Source organism: Chrysochloris asiatica, unplaced genomic scaffold (genome assembly GCF_000296735.1).
Source record: "Chrysochloris asiatica unplaced genomic scaffold, ChrAsi1.0 scaffold00049, whole genome shotgun sequence".
Taxonomy (NCBI): Eukaryota; Metazoa; Chordata; class Mammalia; order Afrosoricida; family Chrysochloridae; genus Chrysochloris; species Chrysochloris asiatica.
In genome coordinates this window covers 17561458-17586586 of record NW_006408567.1, presented here as the reverse complement: position 1 = coordinate 17586586, position 25129 = coordinate 17561458, and the positions used below count along the sequence as shown (strand labels likewise).

General features: G+C 38.5%; 1 protein-coding gene across 1 annotated transcript in view; it reads left to right on the top strand.

The window, feature by feature from the left end:
- Positions 1-24738, top strand: part of KCNJ6 (potassium inwardly-rectifying channel, subfamily J, member 6) — a 489304-nt gene extending 464566 nt beyond the window's left edge. Inside the window, exon 4 of the mRNA XM_006862573.1 lies at positions 23757-24738. Coding sequence (XP_006862635.1) covers positions 23757-24082 — 326 coding nt within the window. The 3' untranslated portion in view covers positions 24083-24738. The remainder of the gene's footprint in view (positions 1-23756) is intronic.
- Positions 24739-25129: the final 391 nt, after the last annotated feature.

The window sequence follows — 25129 nt, the reverse complement described above, 5'->3', positions numbered from 1 at the left end:
CTAAAAAAGAGAAGAGGTACAGGAAAGTGGAGCTATAGAAGAGAAAAATAAGAGAGGAAATAAAAGGAAGTAAAAAAATAATAATAACAGATAAAGCAGGTAGAGGGAAGATGAAAAGAGAAAGAGAGCAGAGAGTAGTAAAGAAAGATTTGTTGTTGTTGTTAAGTGCCATTGTTGATTCCAACCCATAGTGACCCTGTATAGGGTCTCCAAGGAGCAACTGGTGAGCTTGAACCACCGACCTTGAAGTTCAAACAACTTTGCAGTCTGATGCATTAGCCCACAGTGCCACACCAGGACTCCAAGGAAAGATGAAAGGGGATAAAAAATAAAATAAAATAAAAGAGGGGAAGTGAGAAACAGGAGTAAAGAGAACAACAGCAGAGATAGAAAGGATAAAATTCAAGGGGATGGAAAGAAAAAAATAATGAGAAGAAAGAATAAACACACAAAAACAATGAATGGGAAAAAACACTCCCCTCCCCCCCCCCAAGAAAACAGTGTAGCTGGTGGGCCCAGAGAGGAGAACACTTTGGGGGGGCTCCTGCAAGCCAAGAAGCTCAAGATATGGACATGGGAGGGGTGTATCCCTCTTATTTATGTTAAGGGCACTCAATCCAGAAGTAGCTCATGGAGACCCTTGAGGGAGCTGGTTTCAGTGTCTGCTAAGACCACAAGAAAGCGAGGGGCAAGGTGACTGGTTAAATGCTGATCCAGTGGCTCTGGAGCCTAGCCTACCTGAATCCAGGCATCAATGTGGCACACAGAAACAGCACAGCGAGCCCCCACTTCACACTGGTGTGGCTCCAGACCACATGGCTACGAACTCATGGAGAGCACGGTCTGAAGGAGTAGATGAGAATGGGAGGTGACCACATCTCTGGTTACCAGGGGACTGTGGGGACCAAAACAGGAATCGCACCTTTCCCCTTGTGTGTGAATCTGCCCTGCCAGGCTACACTCTATTGCCAAAGCTGCCCACAAGATGGTGTGTCACTTCTGACGGGGTCGTTCACCAGTCAGTCTCCCTCTCACTGTACCTGTTCAGCTTCTCTTCCCAGCAAGCATTCAGTCCAGTTCTCTAACCATTCCTGTGAAGTTCAGGGTTCCAGAATTCTCATCTCTGTCTATTTCATCTGGTCTCTCATATCTTTGTTCTAGAAGGTCTGTGTAGTGTATATGCCTAGTCCACCATCTTACCGGAAGTTATAACATGTTCTTACTGTAAATATTTAAATTTAAATAATATTCTAATTTCCTCCTGAATAATTCAATGACTTTTGAATACCTTAACTCAAATCATTCCATTCCAAACATATGTTTTATTTTTAACCAGTGGATTACTTCTATGCTGTTTTTTAACACCATAGAGAGGTGGTATTATTGTTGTTGTTGTTAATATTTAGATTTTCTTATATGTTTCAATTATTTTACTCACCGTCTCCTTTTGCATGCCAGATTTCATTCATTTGGGGATCATTTTCCTTCTTCCTGAAATGCATTCTTTAGAGTTAATATTCTTACCGAAGATCTGTGTTGTTAGAAAAGTCTTCTTTGTTGATCTGGAAAATATGTCTTTATTTTAGCATTCTTTTTGAAAACTGTCTTTTGTCTGGGTACAACATTCTAGACAAACAGTTATTTCTCTCAGAATTTTGAAGCATTAGTTTATTGTCTGTAACTTCCACCATTGGTGATAATCTAGTTATTATCCCTTTGAAAAGGTATGGCTTTTCTTTCTCAATCCATTTAAGTTCTCTTTGTCTTTGATGCGCTACCATTTCATCATTAGGTGCAGGTTTGCTTTTATTTATCCTGCTTGGTATATACTATCTATATACTTCTTGTATCTATAAATTCAAATTTTTCATTTCTCCAAAATAATTAGAATCTCTTCAAATATTACCTCTCCTTCAGTATATTCATTCTCCTCTGCCCTCTCCTCTCCTGTTCTCTCTCCTTTTTTCTCCTCTCATTTAATATCCTTCTCTCTCTTCTTCTCTTGTTTCTCCTCTTCCTTTGTCTTTCCTTTTAGATGTTTCCACTTTGATTTTCTGATTCAGAAGGGCACGCTTTCCTGGTGCTCTGGACAGGAGCTTTTGTGGTCTGTACCTGCTGCAAAATTCTGCACAGGGACCACCTTTGGGCTAAACTTAAAAAATAAAAGAGGAAGAAAAAAAATCAGGAAATTTGCACACCAATAAGTCATTCTTCAAGTTTTGGCTCCTAGCCTCAACCTTTTTGCTATTATGAGCTTTCCTAAGTTTTCATATGGTTGCTTTTTATATTTTATCTAGAGTTCCTTGTGTAGTCAGCAGCAAAAATTGACTGTAAAGAGCTTACCCCATCTAGACCAGTATCAGAAGTCCTCTTCTTTACTTTTCACTGAGCTCAGTATTGCATTGTTGTTATTGTTAAGTACCGTCGAGTTGGTTCCAACCCATAATGACCTTGTATAGTATAGTGTTTCTGAGGAGCAGCTGGTGAGCTTGAACCGCTGACCTTGTAATTCAAATTGATTTTATAGTTCAGAGCATTAACCCACAGCGCCACACCAGGACTACCCTTATTGCATTAAAAGTATTAATTTTATCATTGTCTTGGATGAAGCTGTATTTTAGCAGAGGGTCTTTCCTATTTAGTCTGACATAATGCTGGAAGCAAGCAGAAATCTCCCACTTTTTCTTCTAAGGACTCACAAACCATCTTTTTATTTAACAATAAGTTTCAGACATCCAAATCATCAATATTAAGTCCTAAATCCACTGTTCTCATTTAACAAGTATCCACTGGGAACCTCCAATGCCAAAGCACTGTGCTACAAGCTAGAGACATTGAAATAAAATAAACCCTCAAGGCATGTGCAGTTCAACAAGGGAAATATCCATGTACAATTTACTGTGAAACAATGTGATAAACACTGTGATAAGATGTAACTGAAGTGTTATGATAACCTTGGGTTTAATAATTTAAAATAGAGACTGGTCAATCACAGAGTGCATTAGAAGGGAGATAAGTCATTCAGTTAGTTCTTGAAAGATGAACAGATATCACTGGGGGAAGGTCATTCAAGACAGAGGGAACACCATGAATACAGACATAAAAATATAAAAGCAAATATCAGCCAGCACAATCAGAGAAAAGGATGTTACAGGGAGTTGAAGATCAGGTTTTTCCCCTTTTGTTCCTGTTCAAAGGGAGCATTTCTTGCTCCCAAGGGTACTTTACTCACTATAAAACTGACCCCAGAAGGACATTCTCATCATTTTTCTGACATGTAAACCACATACATAATCACAGATATAACCCTGGAAGCTCTGACTTTCTTCTTCTGCTAAGCCAGTTGGCTTTGTTTTGTTTCTTTTTCAAATATGTAACAATCAAACATGAATCTTTCTAAAGAAGATAAAAAGTGATCACTTTGCCTTAAAAATACTTTTTAATACTTTATGGATACTAGAAAAAGCACATTACTATTCTTTGTCAATTCTTAAATGAATTATAGTACAAAATTTGGATACGCATCCCTGAGTATTTATTTTAACCTTGTTGACTAGTGGTTTTCATTATATCAGTTAAAGACTCCTATTAAAATGGCATTGACTCAATTGAAGTGACGTTGTTTTTGGTAGTATGGGACTCATTATACATAGGACAACTCCACAAACCAATAGTATTAACACTTCCCTCAACAAATATTACCCCACACAGACTTTTTAATCACTTTTTCATATAGATTAAATATATCCATATAATGCAACAATATAATTGCCATTAAAATGAAAAAAAAAAAAAACTAGTGAAAAAAGACTTGTTGGCTACGCATATGGTTTGCGATATTACAGAAAAGCAGGTTTCAGAACATTATTACCAAATTGCTCAATTTTTCTTAACTCACAAAAATATCAAGAGAGATCTCTATGCCAAAGTAGCCGTAGATATCTCCAAGTAGTGAAATTATATTATTTTCAAGTTGATTTTATCCTAGACTGAATACATATGAAGAATATGAGATATATGATGTTTAAAGTATAAAATATAATGATACAATGAGCATCTATGTACCCACATCTAAGCTAATAAATAAAATGTAAACTTCACTTTCAAAGTTTCTTGTGTACTCTATTCTAAAACCCACAATTACACTGAATTTTGAGTTTACCATTCCTTTGATTTTCTACATGTATGTCATACCTGTTTGACTCTTTAGACAATGCATTATTTAGTTTGCATGCTTCTGAAATTTTATTCATTCAAGCATATCTGGGTGTGTGTGTGTGTGTGTGTGTGTGTGTGTGTGTGTGTATCCTAGTGTGGTGCTGCAGAATAAGTACTGAATCACAAGGTCAGTTTGAACCATAAAGCTGGTGATTCTATCTCACCAGCCACTCCTTGAAAACCCTAAATAGGGTCACTATTAGTAAAAACCAACTTGACAGCACCTATATAGAGAGCCCCGGTGTGGCACTGTGGGTTATTGTGCTGAACTGCAAAGTTGGTTTGATCCGCAAGGTCAGTGGTTCAAGCTCACCAGCTGCTCCTTGGAAACCCTATATACAGGGTTGCTATGGGTCAGAACCGACTTGATGACACTTAACAACAACAACAATATCATCTCTACCCTATGCTAAGCACTGTTATAAGTGCCAGGACATAACAGTGAACGTAAAAGACAAAAAGCCCTACCCTCATGAAGCTTACATTCTAATTGGGGGTGGAGAATGCAAACACTAAACATGATAAATAAGTATAAGATATTCTAAAAGTTGAAAGAAAAGTAAGTAAAATTGTGGGAAGGAGTATTTGCAGTATAGTCAAGGTAGCCAATGTACGTTTCATTGAGAAGATGACATCTGAAAAACTTGTAAAGAAGATAAGACGGTGGATACCTGGGGGAAGGACATTCCAGGCAGAGAAATCAGTCACTATAAAGACATTGAGGTGGGAGAATGCCTTTGTATTGGAGGAACAGTCAGAAGGCCACTGTGATTGGTGTACAATGACTGAGGAGATGAGGGATGGTCATGTAAAATTTTATGAGTTAATGTAATAATTTTGACTTTAACTGCAAGCAAAATGGGGAACCACTGGAATGTTTTACGCAAGGACTGACATAGTTCAGCTTACATTTAATAGGACACAGAATCTAACAGGATACTCCACACTGAGAACAGAGAGAAAGGAAGTATATTAGTCAGTTTAGGCTAGATTATACTGTGATAACAAAGACTTATTTCTCGCACTTGGTACATATCCATTGTGGGTAGACTGGGCCATCTGTCCACTCACAATTAGCTTCCCTCAGTTAGTCAGGCCATCAGAACAACTGTTGTTGTTGTTAGTTGCTGTTGAGTTGATTCCCACTCATAGAGACCTTATGCACAACAGAAGGAAGAATTGTCAGATCCTGAGTCACCTTCACAATCGCTGTTCTGTTTGAACTCATTAGTGCTGCCACTGTGTCAATGCATTTCAGTAGTGGTTTTCTTTTTCACTGACCCTCCACTTTTCTAACCATGATGTCTTTCTCCAGAGTCCTCCTGACAATTTGCTCAAATTAAAGAGCCAAAGTCTTGCCATCCTTGCTTCTAACCAGCATTCTGGTTGTACTTTTCCCAACACAAATTTGTTTGTTCTTCTGACAGTCCATATGGTACTTTCAGTATTCTTCACCAACACTGTAATTCAAATGCATTGATTCTTCTAAAGTCTTCCTTATTCACTGCCTAACTTTCACATGCATATGAAGCTACTGAAAATGCCATGGCTTGGGTCAGGGGCACCTTAGTCCTCAAACTGGCACCTTTGTTTTTGAACACTTTTTAAAGAGCTCTTGGGCAGCTACTTACCTAATGCAGTACATCATTTGATTTCTCAGCTGCTGTTTCCATGAGTGTTGATTGTGGATTCAAGCAAAATAAAGTCTTTGACAACTTCAATTTTTTTTTTCTCTATTTATCATGATGTTATTTATTAGGTCAGTTGTGAGAATTTTTGTTTTCTTTACATTGAGGTGCAACCCATACTGAGGTTATAAATGAGTCTTCCTCATATCCTAATGCCATGTCCTTCATATAACCCAGCTTCTTGGATTATTTGCTCAGCATACAAATTGAGTAAATATGATGAAAGGGTACAACCCTGGTACACACCTTTCCTGAATTTAAACCATTCAGTATATCCTTGTTCTGTTCTAATGACTGCCTCTTGGTCTATATACAGGTTCCTCATGAGTATAGTTAAGTGCTCTGGAATATCCACTCTTTGCAGCATTATCCATAGTTTGTTATGATCCACACAGTTCAATGTCTTTGCATAGCCAGTAAAGCACAGTTAAACATCTTTCTGGTATACTCTGCTTCTAGTCAACATCCATTTGGATGCATATGTTAATGTTATATGTAAGTTATACTTTTCTGAAGCTAATTCGAAAGAAGTTATAGCAGTACAATGACAGGTAACTGCCAGAAATTCAAGCCATATTCAACATCCTCACCTGAATCTGGTTTGAATTTCTGGCAATTACTTGTCAATGTACTCCTATAACTTCTGTTGAATTATCTTCAGAAAAACATAACTTTCATATGATATTAATGATATCTTTCAATAATTTCCACATTTCGTTGGGTCACTTTTCTTTGGGGTAGGCACAAATATGGGTATCTTCCAATCAGTTAGCCAGGTAGCTGTCTTCCAAATTTCTTAGCATAGATGAATGAGTGCCTCCAGTCCTGCATCAGTTTGTTGAAAGATTTCAATTTGTATTCTGTCAATTCCTGGATCCTTATTTTTTTTACCAATGCCTAAAGCAGATTCTTCCTTCAATACTATCGGTATTTGATTATATGATACATCTTTGAACTGGACTTCAACGTCGGTTTGAACTGCAAGGTCGGCAGTTCAAATTCACCAGCTGTTTCTCCAAAACCCTGTAACAAGTTGCTGTGAGTCAGATCTGACTTGACAGCACTTAACAACAACAACAACTTGAAATGAGCATAAACCAATTACTTCTGGCACAGTGACTCTGCATATTCCTTCCATCTTCTTTTGATGCTCTTTCTGCATCATTCAATATTTTGCCCATAGAATCCTTACAATTTCAGGCTTGAATTTTTTCCTCAGTTCTTTCAGCTTGAGATGTTCTTCCATTTTTGAAGTCTAACTCCATGTCTTTGCACCTTTCATTGTAATTCTTTACTTTGTCTTCTTGAGCTGCCCTTTGAAATTTTCTGTTCAGTTATTTTAATTCTTTATTTCTTCCAGTTCTGACATCCATTTTGGTCTTTTCCATCATTTTAATGACCTTTTGCTTTCTTTATGGATGGTGTTCTTGTTATCATCCAACTACTTGTCTGGGGTGGCACAGTGCATCATCTCTGTTCTTGAGATGGTATCTAAATTCAGGTAGTATTATTCAAGGTCATATTTTGGCTCTCACAGACTTGTTTTACTTTTCTTCAGCTTCAGCATGAACTTGCATATAAGCAATTGATGGTCTGTTCCATAGTAGACCCCTGACCTTGTTTGGCTGATGATATTAGCTTTTCCACCTTCTCTTCCCACAGATGTAGTCAATTTGATTCCTGTGTGTTCCATCTGGTAGGGTTCACATGTATATTACCTTTTATGTTGTTGAATAAAGGCATTTGCAGTGAGCAAGTTGTTGGTCTTGAAAATTTCTATCATATGATCCCTAGCATCATTTCTATTGCCAAGCCCTTATTTTCCAATTACTGATCCTTCTTCCTCTTTGTTTCCAATTTTCCTGTACCAATCATCATTCCCATTTTAATGCATCTTCATTGCATATTTGATCAATTTCAGAGTGAAGAAGTTGGTTGCTGTTGTTGTTAGGTGCCATCAAGTCAGTACCAACTCATAGTGACCCTATGCACAACAGAACGAAACACTGCCCTCGTTCCATGTTCTCTTCTGAATCTGGCTTGAACCTCTGGAAGTTCACTGTCAATGTATGCTTGCAGCTGTTTCTGTATTACTTTTAGTAAAACTTTATCCTCATGGGATATCAAAGATATTATCCGATGATTTCTGCATTCCTTTGGGTCACCTCTCTTTGTAATGGGCACAAATATGGATCTCTTCCAATCAGCCGCCCAGATAGTTTTCTTCCAAATTTCTTGGCATAGATTAGTGAGTGCCTCCAGTGCTGCCTCATTTTCTCGAAAGATTTCAATTTTTGTTCCATCAGTTTCTGGTGCCTTGTTCTTTGACAACCTTAAGTGCACCTTGGACTTCTCCCTTCAGTATCATTGGCTCTTGATCATATGCTACCTCTTGAAATAGTTGAACATCAACTGTTTCCTTTTGGTACAGTGACTCTGTGTATTCCTTCCATCTTCTTTTGATGCTTTCTGCATCATTCAGTAATTTACCCAGAGAATCCTTCAATGATGAAAGTTGAAGCTTGAATTTTTTCCTCCGTTCCCCCAGCTTGAGAAATGCTGACCGTGTTCTTCCCTTTTGGTTTTCTGACTCCAGATCTTTGCACATTTCATTGAAATATTTGACTTTGTCTTCTTGAGCTGACCTTTGAAATTTTCTGTTCAGATCTTCTACCTCTTCATTTCTTCCATTTGCTTTAGCATCTCTATGCTAGAGAGCAAGTTTCAGTGTCTCTTCTGACATCCATTTTGAACTTTTTCTTCTTTTTTGCCTTCTTAATGAGTTTTTGCTTTCTTCCTGTGTGACATTCTTGATGTCATCCCACAACTCTTCTTGAATATATCCCACCTGAATTCATATAACATCTGATGAACAGATTTGATACATTAAACACTAAAGAAGAAGTTGGTAGGATTCTTAAATTTCATCATCACTGGCTTTAGTGTTTGGTACTAAATTTGTATAATAGTGGTATTAACTAGGTTTTCTTGTAGACATACGGATATTATCCTATCACAGACAGTGTTGTACTCCAATATAAACATTGAAAACTTCTTTTTGATGATGAATGTAATGACATTCCACTTCAATTTTTCATTCCTACCATAATAAATCATGTGATTGTCTGATTCAAAATGGGCAATATCATTCTATTTCAGCTCACTAATTGTGGCACTGTAGGTTAATGTGCTGGACTGCAAGGTTGGTTTAAACATCAAAATCACCAACTGATCCTCAGAAACCCTATACCAGGTAGCTATGAGTAGTAACAACTCAACAGCACTTTACAACAACAACAACAACAATGCTTAGGATATCAATTTTATTCGTGACAAATTCCAATTATCCTAGATTCATACTTCGTACATTCCATGTTCCTGTTATTAATGGATATTTGCAGCTGTTTCTTCTCATTTTGCATTGTACCATACTAGGTTAAGGTCCCAAAAGCTTTGCTTCATTCAAGTCATTCTGATCAACTCTACCTTGAGGAGGCAGCTCTTCCACAGTTGTATTTGAGTGCCATTCAACCTGAGGGGTTCATCTTCCGGCGCGATCTAGTAGTGCTATGCTATTCGCAAGATTTTCAGCTGCTAGCCATTCAGAAGTGGTTTTCCTCTGCTTCTTCATAGGCTGTCTTACTCTTAGTCTGAGAGCTCTGCTGAAACCTGTCCACCAAGAATATTTAAAATACCAGTAGCATAGCTTCCAGAATCACAGCAACACACAAGCCACCATAGTAACACAAATTGACAGATGAGTGGTGGAACAGGACAGCTACTATCTGAATAAAGTAAATGTCATGACACAAATAAAAATGTGCTATGATGGGCTTCACACGAAAAATTTAATGCTCAGACCCAGAATGACATGCATCACATCTGCTCAGAACTCATAGACTAGAATTGATTATATGGCCTCCCAAGCCACTAGGGGAAGACATACAACCCTTATATGTTGTGCATAATTGAGAGAAACTGTAACACTGAAAAAACAGTGCTAATGACTGCCATAGGAGTAAGAGCAGAGTTGTTGCAATGATCCATACAAGAGCACTTTGAAGACTAGCTAAAAAGTTGTTGCAATAATTCAGGCAAGAGATGATGGTGACTAGGACCAGGATGATTACTGATGATTAGAATACAAAGATAGGAAACCAAGAGGACGGTTCAGTCCTTGGAAAATACAACCATGGTGATAGAAACAATGCTGGAGATCACATGACAAAATTTTGCAAGACCAATGACTTCTTCACTGCAGATACCTTTTGAAAAGAACATAAAAGATGACTATGCACATGGACCTGACCAGCTGGAATACACAGAAATCAAACTGACTACATCTGTGGGAAAAGTCAGTGGAGAAGCTCCATATCATCAGCCAAACAAGGCCAGGATAGACTGTAGAACAAACCATCAATTATTCATATGTAAGTTCATGCTGAAGCCAATGAAAATTAAAACAAGTCCATGAGAGCCAAAATATGACCTTGATCATATGACACCTGAATTTACATATCATCTCAAGAACAGATTTGATGCATTAGACACAAATGACCAAAGACCAGGGGAGTTGTGGAATGACACCAAGAACATCATACAGGAAGAGAACAGAAGGTCACTAAGAAGACAAGAAAGAAGGAAAAGACCAAAATGGATGTCAGAAAAAACTCTGAAAACTGCTCTCCAGTGTAGAGATGCCAAAGAAAATGGGAAAAATGAGAAAGTAAAAGAGCTGAACAGAAAATTTCAAAGGGTAGCTCTAGAAAACAAAGTCAAATATTATAACAAAACGTGCAGAAATCTTGAGTTAGAAAATCAAAAGGGAAGAATATGTTCAGCATTTCTCAAGCTGAGGGAACTGAAGAACAAATTCAAGCTTCAACTTGCAATATTGAAAGATTCTATGGGCAAAATATTGAATGATGCATAAAGCATCAAAAGAAGATGGAAGGGTTAAGATGAATCTCAAATAGTTGACCATTCAATGGTGTGCATACCTCACTAATATTGTTGTACTCTCTATAAACCTACCTATTGCTTGACTGAAAATTGAATCATGGGGATGAGTTCAGTTCCAGACTTGAAATGTAGCCAAGGGCCATAGTGTCAGGGTTTCACAAGTCTCTATCTGACCAGTAAGCCAGTAAGCCTGGTCTTATTTTATGATTTTGGGCTTTATTCTACATTTTCTCCCACTCTATCCAGGCCCTTCTAATGTGATCTCTTTCAGAACAGTTGATAGTGGAAGCAGGCACCATCTTCTTCTTCTGGTCTCAGGGTCCATGGAGAGTGATGTTCATATGGTTCTTTACTCTATTGGACCACATGTCTTCTAAGAATTATATCTTGTGAGCTCCAGCATTTTTTCTATGACCAAGACCATGTTTTCAACCGCAGATCCCTCCTCTTATTTTTCAACTTTTGTATTACAATCACCAGTAATTATCAAAGCCAATTGATTCCATTTTTCATCAATTTAAGACTTCAGAAGTTGAAAAGAACATTCAGCCTCCTCATCTTTGTCATTAGTGGTTGGCGTGTAAATTTGAATAATAGTCATATTAACTAGCCTTATTTGTAGGTGAATGTATGTTATCCTATCACTGACAATGGTGTACATCAGGATAGATCTTGGAATGTTCTTTTTAACACTGAATATGGTGCCATTCCTCTTCTGTTTACTAATATCTGCCTAGTAGAGTGTCTGATTCAAAATGGTCAATACCAGTCCATCTAAGTTCACCAATGCCTAGGATAATGATCATTGTGTATTTCATTTCATTGTTGATGATTTCTATTTTCTTAGATTTATACGCTGTATATTCAGTCTACTTTCATTTTGAGTCATGTCCCATCAGCAATAAAAGTCCTAAGAGTTTTACTCCATACATGTCATTAAGGTTGACTCTACTTTGAGGAAGCAACTCTTTTCCAGTTATATTTTTAATGCCTTATAAGCTGAGAGGCTCAGCATTTATGTTGACTGTACAGGAGACTTTTCCTTCTTCCAGAGGCATTGTGAAACAGATTATAGGAAACAGTGCAAAGAGAAGGGAAAACAAAAACAAATGAACAAATAAAGAAATGGCGTAGGGCTATTTCTGCATACAAAGGGTTTATCTTTCTGTTTCTTGCATAACAAAGAACACAAATGCCTACATTTACTTAATAAACATGTTGAGGCCCCAAATAATAAGCTCTGCTGGTTTTTGTTTTCATGGTGTGTGTGTGTGTATATGCTGTGAAGTAGAATTGCCCCGGATGGTTTTTTAAACTGCAATTTTTTACATGATTAGATCAGTGAATCTTTTCTCCTGCAAAGCTACTGATAAGTTTGAACTGCCAACCTTTCTGTTAGCAACCAAGCACTTAACTATTGTAACATGGTGCTCACTCTTTGTTCTCCAAGATCTCATCAAGTAAAGGAATCAGGCTTTGAGAAGTTACCTATACTTTGTATATGTTCCTGTTATCCCATAAGTAAAGACAGGGAAATATACTTCTTGTAATTTTACAATAAAATAATAAAAAAAAAAAAAGAAGAAGAAGAAGATGGAAGGAATTCAGAGTCACTGTACCAAAAAGAAATGATCGATGCTCAAACATTTAAACATTTCAAGATATAGCATTTGATCAAAAGCCAATGATACTGAAGAAAGAAGTCCAAAGTACACAGAAGACATTGGCAAAGAACTAGGTTCCAGGAATTGATGGAAAACAACTTGAAATATTTCACAAATGATGTGGCACTGAAGGCACTCACTTACCAAATGCCAAGAAATTCAGAAGACAGATACCTGGCCAACTGATAGAAAGTGATCCATATTTGTGCCCATTCCAAAGAGAGGTTTGTTGTTGTTGTTGTTGTTGTTGTTGTTGTTGTTGTTGTTGGGTGCCATCGAGTCGGCACTGACTCATAGTGACATTATGCACAGCAGAACGAAAAAATGTCCGATCCGGGGCCAACCTCACTACTGTTGCCACACTTGAGTGCATTGATGCTGCCACCTGGCCAATCCATCTCGTTCGGGGTCTTCCTCTTTTTCTCTGACCCTCCATCTTACCAAGCATGATATCCTTCTCCAGCGACTGGTCCCTCCTGACAATATGTCCAAAGTATGAGAGATGAAGTTTGGCCATCTTGGCCTCTAAGGAGCACTCTGGCTGCACTTCTTCCAAAACAGATCTATTGGTTCTTTTGGCAGCCCATGCACTTTCAGTATTCTCCTCCAACACCATAATTCAAAGGCATCAATTCTTCTATGGTCTTCCTTATTCACTGTCCAGCTTTCACATGCATATGAGGTTATTGAAAATACCATGGCTTGGGTTAGCCGCACCGTAGTCCTCAAACTGACATCTTTGCTCTTCAACACTTTAAAAAGTTCCTGTGCAGCAGATTTGCCTAATGCAATACATTATCTGATCTCTTGACTGCTGCTTCCAAAAGAGAGGTAGCATATCATTAATATTGCATGCAAGTAAAATTTCTCTAAAAATAATTCAAAAGTGGTGGCAACAGTACATTGACAGAGATCTTACAGACGTTTAAGTCAGATTCAGATGAAGACTTGGAATGAGGATTATCATTGCTGATGTCAGATGGATTTTGGCTGAAAGCAGAGAACACCAGAGAGATATTTACCTGTGCTTTGTTGACTACGCAAAGGCTTTCATTTGTGTGGAAGGCAGTTGCTAGACCAGAACAAGTGAACACTGGATGGTTTAAAATTAGAAAAGATGTGCTCCAGGATTGTATTCTTTCACCATACTTATTCAATATGTATTCTGAGCACATAATCCAAGAAAATGGATTATATGAAGAAGAATGTGGCATCAGGATTGGAGTAAGACTTGTTAACAGCCTGTGATAAGCAGATGATACAACCTTGCTTGCTGAAAGTGAAGAGGACTTAAATACTTACTGATGAAGATCAAAGCCTTTGGTATGGGTTGCACCTCCATGTAAAACAAAAAAACAAAAAACAAAAATTCTCACCATTGGACCTTTAAATAACATCAGGATATATGGAGAAAAGATTGATGCTGTCAAATACTTCATTTTTCAGATCTACAATCTACACTTATGGAAGCAGCAGTCAAGAAATTAAATGACATATTGTATTAGGCAAGTCTGCTGCACAAGACCTCTTTAAAGTTCAAGAGCAAAGACATCAGTTTGAGGACTAACGTGTGCCTGACTCAAGACATGGTATTTCCAGTAACCTTATATGCATGTGAAAGTTGGACAATGAATAAGGAAGACCATAGAAGAATTGATGCATTTGAGTTATAGTGTTGGAGGAGAATGTTGAAAGTACCATGGACTGCCAAAAGAACAAAGAAATTTGTGTTGGAATTACATACAACCAGAATGCTCTTTAGAAACCAGGATGGCCAGACTTGCTCTCTCATACTTCAGACATATTATCAGGAAGGGCCAGTCCCTGGAGAAAGACATTATGCTTGGTAAAGTGTATGGTCAGCAAAAAAAAGAGGCAGACTCCCCAATTAGATGGATTGGCACAGTGGTAACAGCAATGCACTCATGCATAGCAAGGGTTGTGAGGTTGGCACTGGACTAGGCAGCGTTTCATTCTGTGTGCATAATGTTTCTATGAATTGGTACCAACTAGACAGCACCTAACAACAGCAACAAGACCAGTATGACATCAATAGATCTGGTAAGAAGCTAACAAGGATTCTGAATATATTATGAAGGCAACGTTGAAATTATTAAGGGTGGATTATATGTAGGAAGTGACGGGGGGAGGGGAGGACTTTGAAATTTGGGTCCTGAACAACTCCGAAAATTGAGTTGACAATAACTGTCAGGGAGCAGAGTATATGAAGAGCACATTTGGTGGTGCCTACTAGACTGGACTGCACACCATAAGGTAGGCAGTTCAAACCCACCAGCTGCTCCTTGGAAACTGTGTACAGGGTTGCTGAGTTGTAACTCACTCGATGTCTCTTAACAACAACAACACTAGATTTCACAGGACCTCTGTAGGATAAGCAATGGACTGGGAACCACAGAGTCAGCAGTTCAAGCTCACCAGTCAGTCCATTGGAAAAAGATGAGGCTTTCTGTTCCCACCAAGATTTGTTGTTGTTGTTAAGTGTCGTTGAATTGGTTCTGACTCACAGCGACCCTGTATACAGTTTCCGAATAGCAGCTGGGGAATTTGAACCATTGACCTTGCGCTTCAAACCAACCTTGAAGTCGAGTGCTTATCTCATGGCACCACACCAGGACTCCCAACCAAGATTTACAAGCTCTGAAATCCTATGAGTCAGAACCCACTCAACAGCACTTAGCGACAACTAGACTTCCTCTGAGTGGGAATCAGCTGAACAGCAGTGGATTGGGGTTTTTAATTAGACATCAGGACTTAAGTGGTGCTTAAAACTTCCAAGCCATAAAACTGGATGAAATCATCAGGGGAGTGGGTTTAGGTAGGCAAAGGATTAGAACTGAGCTCTGGGACCATTCCAACAGGTAATGGAAATGAAGAGGAACCATCAAAGAAAGCTACTTTTCTGAGCAACAGAAGGAAAATGAGAAGAAATTAGTATATGGAAGCCAAGAAAGAGAGTCCAATCGTGTGTCTAGTACTACCAAATGATGTTGACAGGTTTTCTAAGTCAAGATCTAGATAGAAACAGAAACTACTGGTTCACAGTAGAGAGGAGACAATCCAAATAATGAATTACTTGATTTTTATCTGTTTGCCCTTTTCTTTCCTGTCTTCCTGTTTTGAATAGTTTTTGTCTACTTTCTACAACATTACATATAAATTAAGTCATCATCTCTTCTTATGTTAGAAATATTAAGATGCATATTTAATATATCAAAATAAAAAATGAGCAATGTCTTTCCTTGATCCAGAATTAGACAAAGGCCTAAGAAAATTTTAACTATGATCATTCCACACATAGCATACAGCCCTTTTGTCCTATATTATAATTCTCATCTTTCAGATCCTATCAGACATTGTTATCATTGTTTATTTGGGCAAATATTGATTAAAATTTTCACAAAATTTACCATTTTCTTTCCTCATCACTCATTCCTTCTTGCATTTCAGAGGTTTTTACATTTATATTAATCTGGGATATTGGTCTGTATTGTTCTATTAATGTATCTGTCTAGTTTTGGATGAGGGTCCTGGTATCATAGAATGAATTGGCTATGTTCCCACCTCTTCTATTTTTCCACTCCCTGGAAACCTATACAGGGTCGCTATGAGTCAAAATGGACTCAACAGAACTTAAAACAACAACATAGGACTTCTGAGGAGCAGCTGGTGAGTTTGAACCACTGAACTTGCAGTTAATACTTCAGTGTTTATCCAACAGCACCAAACCAGGCCTCTCTTTGTGGGTAATTTTGAGTTGTTTTTGTTTTCTTTTAACTATTTCATTTTCTTTATTTGTTCAATGTATATTCAAATGTTCGATTACTTCCTGAGTCAGTTTGAACTTTTGTAAGACTTTGTACATTTAATCTAGGTTATTAAAATTGCTGGCATGTAATTGTTCTTAGTATTACTTTATAATCCTTATTATCTCTGTGATGTCATTAGTAATGGCCACTCTTTCATTCCTGATTTTAGAACTCAAGTCCTTTCTTTTTCAGTCTACCTAAGAGTTTGTCAATTTGCTGATCTCTTGCAACAATTAACTTTTTGTTTTCTTTATTGTTTTTCTAATCTCTATTTCATTTATTTCAACCCTAATTTTTATTATTTCCTTTCCTTGCTTGCTTTGAATTTAACTTACTCTTCTTTTTCTATCATCTTAAAATGGAAGTTACGTTTTTTATTTGAGAACTTTCTTCTTTTTTAACATAGGTATTTACAGCTATAAATTTCCTTCTAAATGCTACTTTAATCTGAGAATATCTGGATTATATGAAGAAAAACATGGCATCGGGATTGGAGGAAGACTCATTAACAACTTGCGATATACAGATGCTACAACTTTGCTTATTGAAAGTAAAGAGGAATTAAAACATATACTGATGAAGATCAAAGAGCACAGCCTTCAGTATGGATTACATCTTAATGTAAAGAAAACAAAAATCCTAACCACTGGACCAATAAACAACATTCTTATCATGGAGAAAAGATTGAAGTTGTCAAGGACTTCATTCTTCTTGGATCAACCATCAACACTCATGGAAGTAGCAGTCAAGAAATCAAATGACATATTGCATTAGGCAAATCTGCTGCACAAGACCTTTTTAAAGTGTTGAAGAGCAAAGATGTCCGCTTGAGGATTAAGGTGTGCCTGACCCAAGCCATGGTATTTTCAATAACATCATATGCATACAAAAGCTGGACAGTGAATAGGAAGACCATAGAAGAATTGATGCTTTTGACTTATGGTGTTGGAGGAGAATATTGAAAGTGCCATGAGCTGCCGAAAGAACCAATAGATCTGTTTTAGAAGTGCAGCCAGAGTGCTCCTTGGAGGCCAAGATGGCCAAACTTTATCTCTCATACTTCAGACATATTGTCAGGAGGGAGCAGTCGCTGGAGAAGGATATCATGTTTGGTAAGGTGGAGGGTCAGAGAAAAAGAGGAGGACCCCCAACGAGATGGATTGGCCAAGTGGCAGTATCAATGGGCTCAAATGTGGCAACAGTAGTGAGGTTGGCCCAGGATTGGGCAGTGTTATGTTATGCTGTGCATAAGGTCGCTATGTGTTGGTACCGACTCGATGGTACCTAACAACAACAACAAGTGCTACTTGAGCTGTATCCCATAAATTTTGTCTTGTATTTTTGTTTCATTCATCTCACAGACTTTTCTATGATTCCTTCTTTGACTTATTGGTTACACTGGAGTGTGCTGCTTCATGTCTGCACATTTGTTCCTTCCCAAATTACCTTCTGCTTTCATGCTCTAATTTTATTTCATTGTGACCAAAAAACACACCTTGTGTGATTTCAGTGTTCTAAATTTACTGAGACTAGTTTTATGGCCTATCCTGGAGGATGTTTCATGTCCACTTGAGAAGAACATGAATTCTGTTATTGTTGTGTGAAATGTCTGTTTCATTTAGTTGATTTACATTGTTGTTCAAGTCTTCTATTTATTTGTTGATCTTTTCTCTAGTTCTATGCATTATTGAAAGTGAATTGAACTCAGTTATTATTGTTAAATTTTATGTTTCTCCCTTCAGTTTTGTTAGTTTTGCTTCATGTATTTGGAATGTCTGGTGTTTAATTATGTTTATAACGGCTACATTTTCTTGATGAATTTACCTTTTACTATTATATAATGTCTTTCTTTGTCTCTACCAATAATGTTTATCTGTAAACCTATTTTGTCAGATATTAGTATAGACAGTCAGCTCTTTATTGTCTGCATGGCATTTTTTTTTCATTCTTTCATTCTTTAATGTTGGTTTTTTTGTTGTTGTTGTTGTTTTGTCTGTGAATATATACCTACTCCTCAGTTATTGACTATTTTGTTATCTAGCATTTTGCATTTATGACAATTGTAAATATCTGCCATATGATTTTTACCGGGTTGCACCTCAATGTAAGGAAAACAAAAATCCTCACCACTGGATCAATAAACAACATCCATGTAACTGGAGAAAAGATTGAAGTTGTCAAAGACTTCATTCTGCTTGGATCAACCATCAACACTCATGGAAGCAGCAGTCAAGAAATCAAATGACATGTTGCATTAGGCAAATCTGCTGCACAAGACTTCTTTAAAGTGTTGAAGAGCAAAGATGTGAGTTTGAGGATTAAGGTGTCCCTGACACAACTCATGGTACTTTTCAACAGCTTCGTATGAATATGAAAGTTGGACAATGAATAAGGAAAATTATAAAAGAATTCATGCATTTGAGTTATGGTGCTGGAGAATATTAAAAGTACCATGAACTGCCAAAAGAAGAAACAAATCTGTGTTTGAAGAAGTACAGCCAGAGTGCTCCTTAGAAGCCAAGAGGCCAAACTTCGTATCTCATACTTCAGACATATTGTCAGGAGGGACCAGTCGCTGGAGAAGCATATCATGTTTGGTAAAGTGGAGGGTGAGAGAAAAAGAGGAACACCCCTAACAAGATGCCTTGGCACAGTGGCAGCAACAATGATTCAAACACAGCAGCAGTTGTGAGGTTGGCGCAGGACTGGGCAGTGTTTTGTTCTGTTGTGCATAGAGTCTCTGTGAATTGGTACCAACTTGATGGTACCTAACAACAGGAAAGTGAAAATCTTTCAGGAAAGTGAGGCGGCACAGGAGGCACTCATTCATTTCTGCCAAGAAATTTGGAAGACAACTCTCTGGCCGACTGATTGGAAGAGATCAATGTTTATGCCCATTCCAAAGAGAGGTGACTCAACAGAATGCGGAAATCATCGGACAATCTCTTTGATATCTCAAGCAAGCAAAGTTTTGCTAAAGGTAATACAGAAACGGCTACAATCATACACTGACAGAGAACTTCCAGAGGTTCAAGCTGGATTCAGAAGAGGCAGTGTAACGAGAGATATCATTGCTGATGTCCGATGGATCTTGGCTGAAAGCAGAGAATATCAGAAGGATGTTTACCTGTGCTTTATTGACTACGCAAAGGCTTTCGATTGTGTGGATCATGACAAGCTATGGACAACGTTGAGAAATATGAGTATTCCAGAACACTTAATTTTACTTCTAAGAAATCTGTACCTAGACCAAGAAGCAGTTGTTCGAACAGAACATGGGAACACTGAATGTTTTAAAATTGGGAAAGGTGTGAGACTGGGTTGTATTCTTTCACCAGACTTATTCAACCTGTATGCTGAGCAAATAATACGAGAAGCTGGGTTCTATGAAGAAAAACGTGGCATCAGGATTGGTGGAAGACTCATTAACAACCTGTGATATGCAGATGATACAACCTTGATCGCTGAAAGTGAAGAGGACTTGAAACATTTACTTATGAAGATTAAAGAGCACAGCCTTCGATATGGATTACATCTCAATGTCAAGAAAACAAAAATCCTCACCACTGGACCAATAAACAACATTCTTATCAATGGAGAAAAGATTGAAGTTGTGAAGGACTTCATTCTTCTTGGATCAACTGTCAACACTCGCGGAAGTAGCAGTCAAGAGATCAGACGACGTATTGCACTGGGTAAATCTGCTGCACAGGAACTTTTTAAAGTATTGAAGGTCAGAGATGTCAGCTTGAGGACTAAGGTGCACCTGACCCAGGCCATTGTGTTTTCAATAGCCTCATATGGATGCGAAAGCTGGACAGTGAATAAGGAAGATCGTAGAAGAATTGATGCCTTTGAGTTGTGGTGTTGGAGGAGAATACTGAAAGTGCCATGGACTGCCAGAAGAACCAATAGATCTGTTTTGGAAGAAGTGCAGCCAGAGTGCTCCTTGGAGGCCAGGATGGCTAAGCTTCGTCTCTCCTACTTTGGACATATTGTCCGGAGGAAACAATCGTTGGAGAAGGATGTCATGTTGGGTAGGGTGGAGGGTCAGAGAAAAAGAGGAAGACCCCCAACAAGATGGATCAGCCAGGTGGCATCATTGATGGACTCAAATGTGGCAGCGGTAGTGAGGTTGGCCCAGGATCGGACATTGTTTCGTTCTGCTGTGCATGGGGTCACTATGAGTCAGTTCCGACTTGATGGCACCTGACAACAACAACAACAACAGCAACAATTATCTATTTTGCGCATTAACAACATACATCTAGCAGTAATAAATGATGAGGTGAGAGTAATGCTGGCTGTGATGATTAAGGTTGTGTGTCCACTTGGCTGGACCATGATTCTCAGTGGTTTGGCAATTATATAATGATATAACTTGGCAGTTATATGAGGAGCTCTGGTAGTGTCCTGGTTATGAGTCAGGCTGCTAATCTCATGGTCAGCAGTTCAAAACTACTAATGATTCCATGAGAGAAAGATGAGGCTTTCTGCTTCTGTAAAGATTTACATCCTCCAAAGCCCTATACAGGGTTGCTATGAGTCAGAACTAACTCCATAGTGCATAACCACCACCACCACCAAAACATTATATAGTGGTTATATAATGATGCAGCCATTCTCCATTTTGTGATCTAATGTGGTCACCCTCCATTTTCACATAATTCATATTTTTACATAACAACCTGATATTTGGAACCTAACCACATCAATACATGAGGAGTGGGTATAAAGTGTGTCATATAGACTACATATAGTGGAGTCCTAGTGTGGCATTGTAGGGTAAATACTCACCACAAGGTCAGTTTGAACTGCAAGGTCGGTGGTTCAAACATACCAGCTACTCCAGGCAAACCCTATATAGGGTTACTATGAGTGGGAACTGACTCGATGGCACTTAACAACAACATAGTTGAATAATACGTTTTATCCATCTTTGTCTTTTGATTTAAATATTTAAACCATTTATATTTGATGTAATTACTGACTTACCTTTGCCACTTTAAATTTTTTCTCAAAGGTCATGTATTTTTTGTTTCTCGGTTCCTCCATTACTGCCTTCTTTTGTATTAAACAGGTATTTTTCAGTGTATCATTTAAGTTAAAACATCTCAAAACTCACTGTTCTTACCAAAATTCTGACATTTTTCTTGAATATGCTCTTTTTGTTAACTTAAAGAGTTCTGAAAAAATGATTTTGTGAAAAATTTGCCAATCTCCTCATTGCTTTTATTTTCTGAGTTCTTCGTTTCATCATCCCTGATGATATCTTCTTGGCTTACGCCTGTGTAATTGACTCAGAAATATATACTCACTTTCTATCTTTCTCTTCAGCCAATTTCAATCTTGTGTTAAATCTCCACTTTAACACATTACATTTTTATATTTCTAGTTCTATTTGATTTATACAACTAGAAATGAAAGACTAAATGGGTTCCTTTGCCCGTCTATATTTTCTAGCCATATTATAAAAAATACATGTGCTTCCTTTGGGGAGGACTTATTTTTTCACTTTTCCCATTGACTTCCTGTGGTGCCTCATTCTGAGCCCATATGTCCCTATTGTCCCCTGTCTCTCTCTACCACTCCTAAACATAGTCAATAATTCAGAAGAGAAACTTTTTGAAAATAAAAGCAAGAGAGTATTGGTAATTTCTTTTCATAATGTCTATATGCCCCGCAGTGCTTTTTCAGAGGCATGGAGATTGTGTGACCCTGCCAGGAGACATTGAAGAAGAGTAGCATTTGATTTTGTGATAAGGAGGAAGAGCACAGAGCTGGAGTGGAGCTGGTGCTGGCCCAGGGCTCTGATAGCTACAAGTGGATCAACCACTTAAATCACTGGCACCCCAACTTCTTTTCCTAACCATAAAGAGAAATTTCAATGCTCTGAACATTTGGTAGCTCTGAACCCATCTATATAAATAAATACCCACACGCATCTTCTTCTCCCCATTCACCTGCATTCAGCACAAAGCAGTTTTGCCTAATATATCTTCTTGTCTGTCCTAATGGATGACATATTGACTGATGGACTGACTGCTTTCCTGAATGGAAACAGAGTTACATGATGACTTTCAGGGCTCCTGGGCACATTTTGTGTTTGTGAGCCCCTTTTTCCAATAACAAATTTAAAATGATGGTTTACAGCTGTGTTGGTATAAAGAATGAATAGATTAACATTTTCTTCTGTGTAAACATTCAATTTTGATTTTGATCTTAAAAAAAAAAAATCAAAATATTTTCATGGGCCACTGGAAGTATCACTGTGACTTCTTGCCCAATGGGGAAGTCAGCATTGCATGGATGAATGAATAAATTAATACTTCCTTTTCTTAAGAAATTTCCTAAGAGAACCCTCTGACCTCAGAGCAAACGTATAAGTGGTATCTCCGGTATTTGATACCAAGTCTGTTGCCTAGTTTCCACTTCCAAGGAGATGGGGGTTTCTCCCTCATTCTGTCATTTCTCATTTAAAAGAAAGCTTCTCCTAATTCCAGAACTGTCAGAAGCTCATAAGGCACTTTTTATTAAACAAAAGTTTGTCATCCTTAAGAAGAAGAAAAAGCACTTTTATTATACTGCTATGTGGCATTGCAGAATAATGCACTGGGTCACAAGGTCAGTTTGAACTGCAAAGTCAGTGGTTCAAACTCACCAACCACTCCTTGGAAGCCCTATACATATAGGGTCGCTATGAGTCTGAACCCACTCAAAGACATTTAACAACAAGAAAATTATTATAATCTTTCACAATTTGAACAACTGTCCCCAGCAGGTCTCAGAAAAGTGGGGACTCTAGTAAGATCCCTCCCAACCTCATTTGAGATATGACCTGCATGTCACGCTTGGTGGAAGTGGTAACACTGGCCTGCAGCCTCCAGCTTAAATGCATCTGAAATGCATTCTGTAAGCCAAACTTCATTCAAAGTTTGTGGTGAGCATTGGAGTCCAATTAGGTCCCAGGAAAAGCTGTTGGGTCTTTATAAATGGTAGAAGGTCAAAGTTATGACCTCAGGATTCTCCAGAACAAAAAAGGAACAAAAGGCCCAGCCATACGCAGATGTGTGCACTGGTGGGTATGTGCGCACTGGTTTTCTTGTGTGTGTGCATAGCCTTGTGTGCAATTATGAGTTGATGTGAACCAGGACTCTTGTTATTGTGCCCAGAACTCCATTCAAAAGACTGGAGTCTCCCTGGTCACCCCCATGCTCTTGTGCACATTCATCCATGTCTACAATGTGAATGTGAATGACACCTCCTTAGACGTGGCTTTCTTATTTGGGTCACATTCTGAACAGCTGCACGTGGCAGCCTTGCCCAGCTCTCTGAGTTTCCTTGGCCATGAAAAACCCACACTCACGATATTAAAGCCTCCTTTTTCCTCTCCACAGGGATGACCTGCCAAGCCCGAAGCTCCTACATCACCAGTGAGATCCTGTGGGGTTACCGCTTCACACCTGTCCTGACCCTGGAGGACGGGTTCTACGAAGTTGACTATAACAGCTTCCATGAGACCTATGAGACCAGCACCCCATCCCTCAGTGCCAAAGAGTTGGCCGAGTTGGCCAACAGGGCAGAGCTGCCCCTAAGTTGGTCTGTATCCAGCAAACTCAACCAACACGCAGAACTGGAAACGGAGGAGGAAGAAAAGAATCCCGAAGAACAAACAGAAAGGAATGGTGATGTGGCAAACCTAGAGAATGAATCCAAAGTTTAGTCCCCTAGCTGGGCAAGCCCTTCTCCTCTCCCCCCACACAACCTTTCTTCGTCTCTCATTCTCTTTCTTTCTGTCTCTTTCACTTTGTTCTTTATTTATATTTCATTTTGGCATTACCAGAAAACAAATCTTCGAGGTGTAAAATATCTACCTGCCCTCTCTCAGTTATTCAGATCGACAAGGTAGACAAGGATTTGGTTAAGGTGCAATGTGCCCGCGCTGTGGCCCAAGCGTGGTCTCTTCCCAGAATACCCTACATCCAACTCCTGCAAAATTAAGCCAGCCACCTGCGTGTGTTCTACAAGACCAGAGCACCCCAAAGAGTGTGTAAAAGATATTACCTGGGATAAGACAAGGAAGGTTTGTGGTGCCTAATTATTCATGCAGTGACACATAGAGTAGAGCCCTCAATTTTATAGATTCCAATGAAGTCCATCTACAGGGCGAGGTGCTTGCCACATGGGGCATTGCAGTAACAGGGCCCAGGTGAGCTCAAGACAAAACACTGTACATAGATCTGCCTTATGTAATTATTTTCTTTTTGCTCTTAGTAATAAAACCAAGCATGTACAAAAGTACTGTAGGACAAAACTCTTAAATAATGTACATAGATGTATAATTCATGTAGGTTTAGATACATAACTTTAGAATTAAGATGAAAAAAAAAAAAAGATTCCCAAGCCTACCATAGACATTTCTCTTTCCAATGTCTGTCTTTCCAGATTATTTTGACTCCCTTGACTGCTGGCCCTTTAGTGCATGGCCTTTCATTCTGTGCCCCAGCTGTTTAAAGTACCTCCCTGTTCCTTCGCTGATCCTTTTAGTGAATCTAATAAGCCATAGGTCTGGGGGAAGTTGGGAGGTGCATTAGATGGCAAAACCCACCACCAATACGCTGATATACTGTGAAATGTTTACAAAATTGATGTCTTTTGTTTTGGTTGTGGTTTTTCAAAGATTGCAAGGGCCTCGCTGACTAGGATCGGGGAGGATAACAGGAAGATAAAATTCTGTCGTATATCACCAATGAGAGTGTTCAGTCTTTGT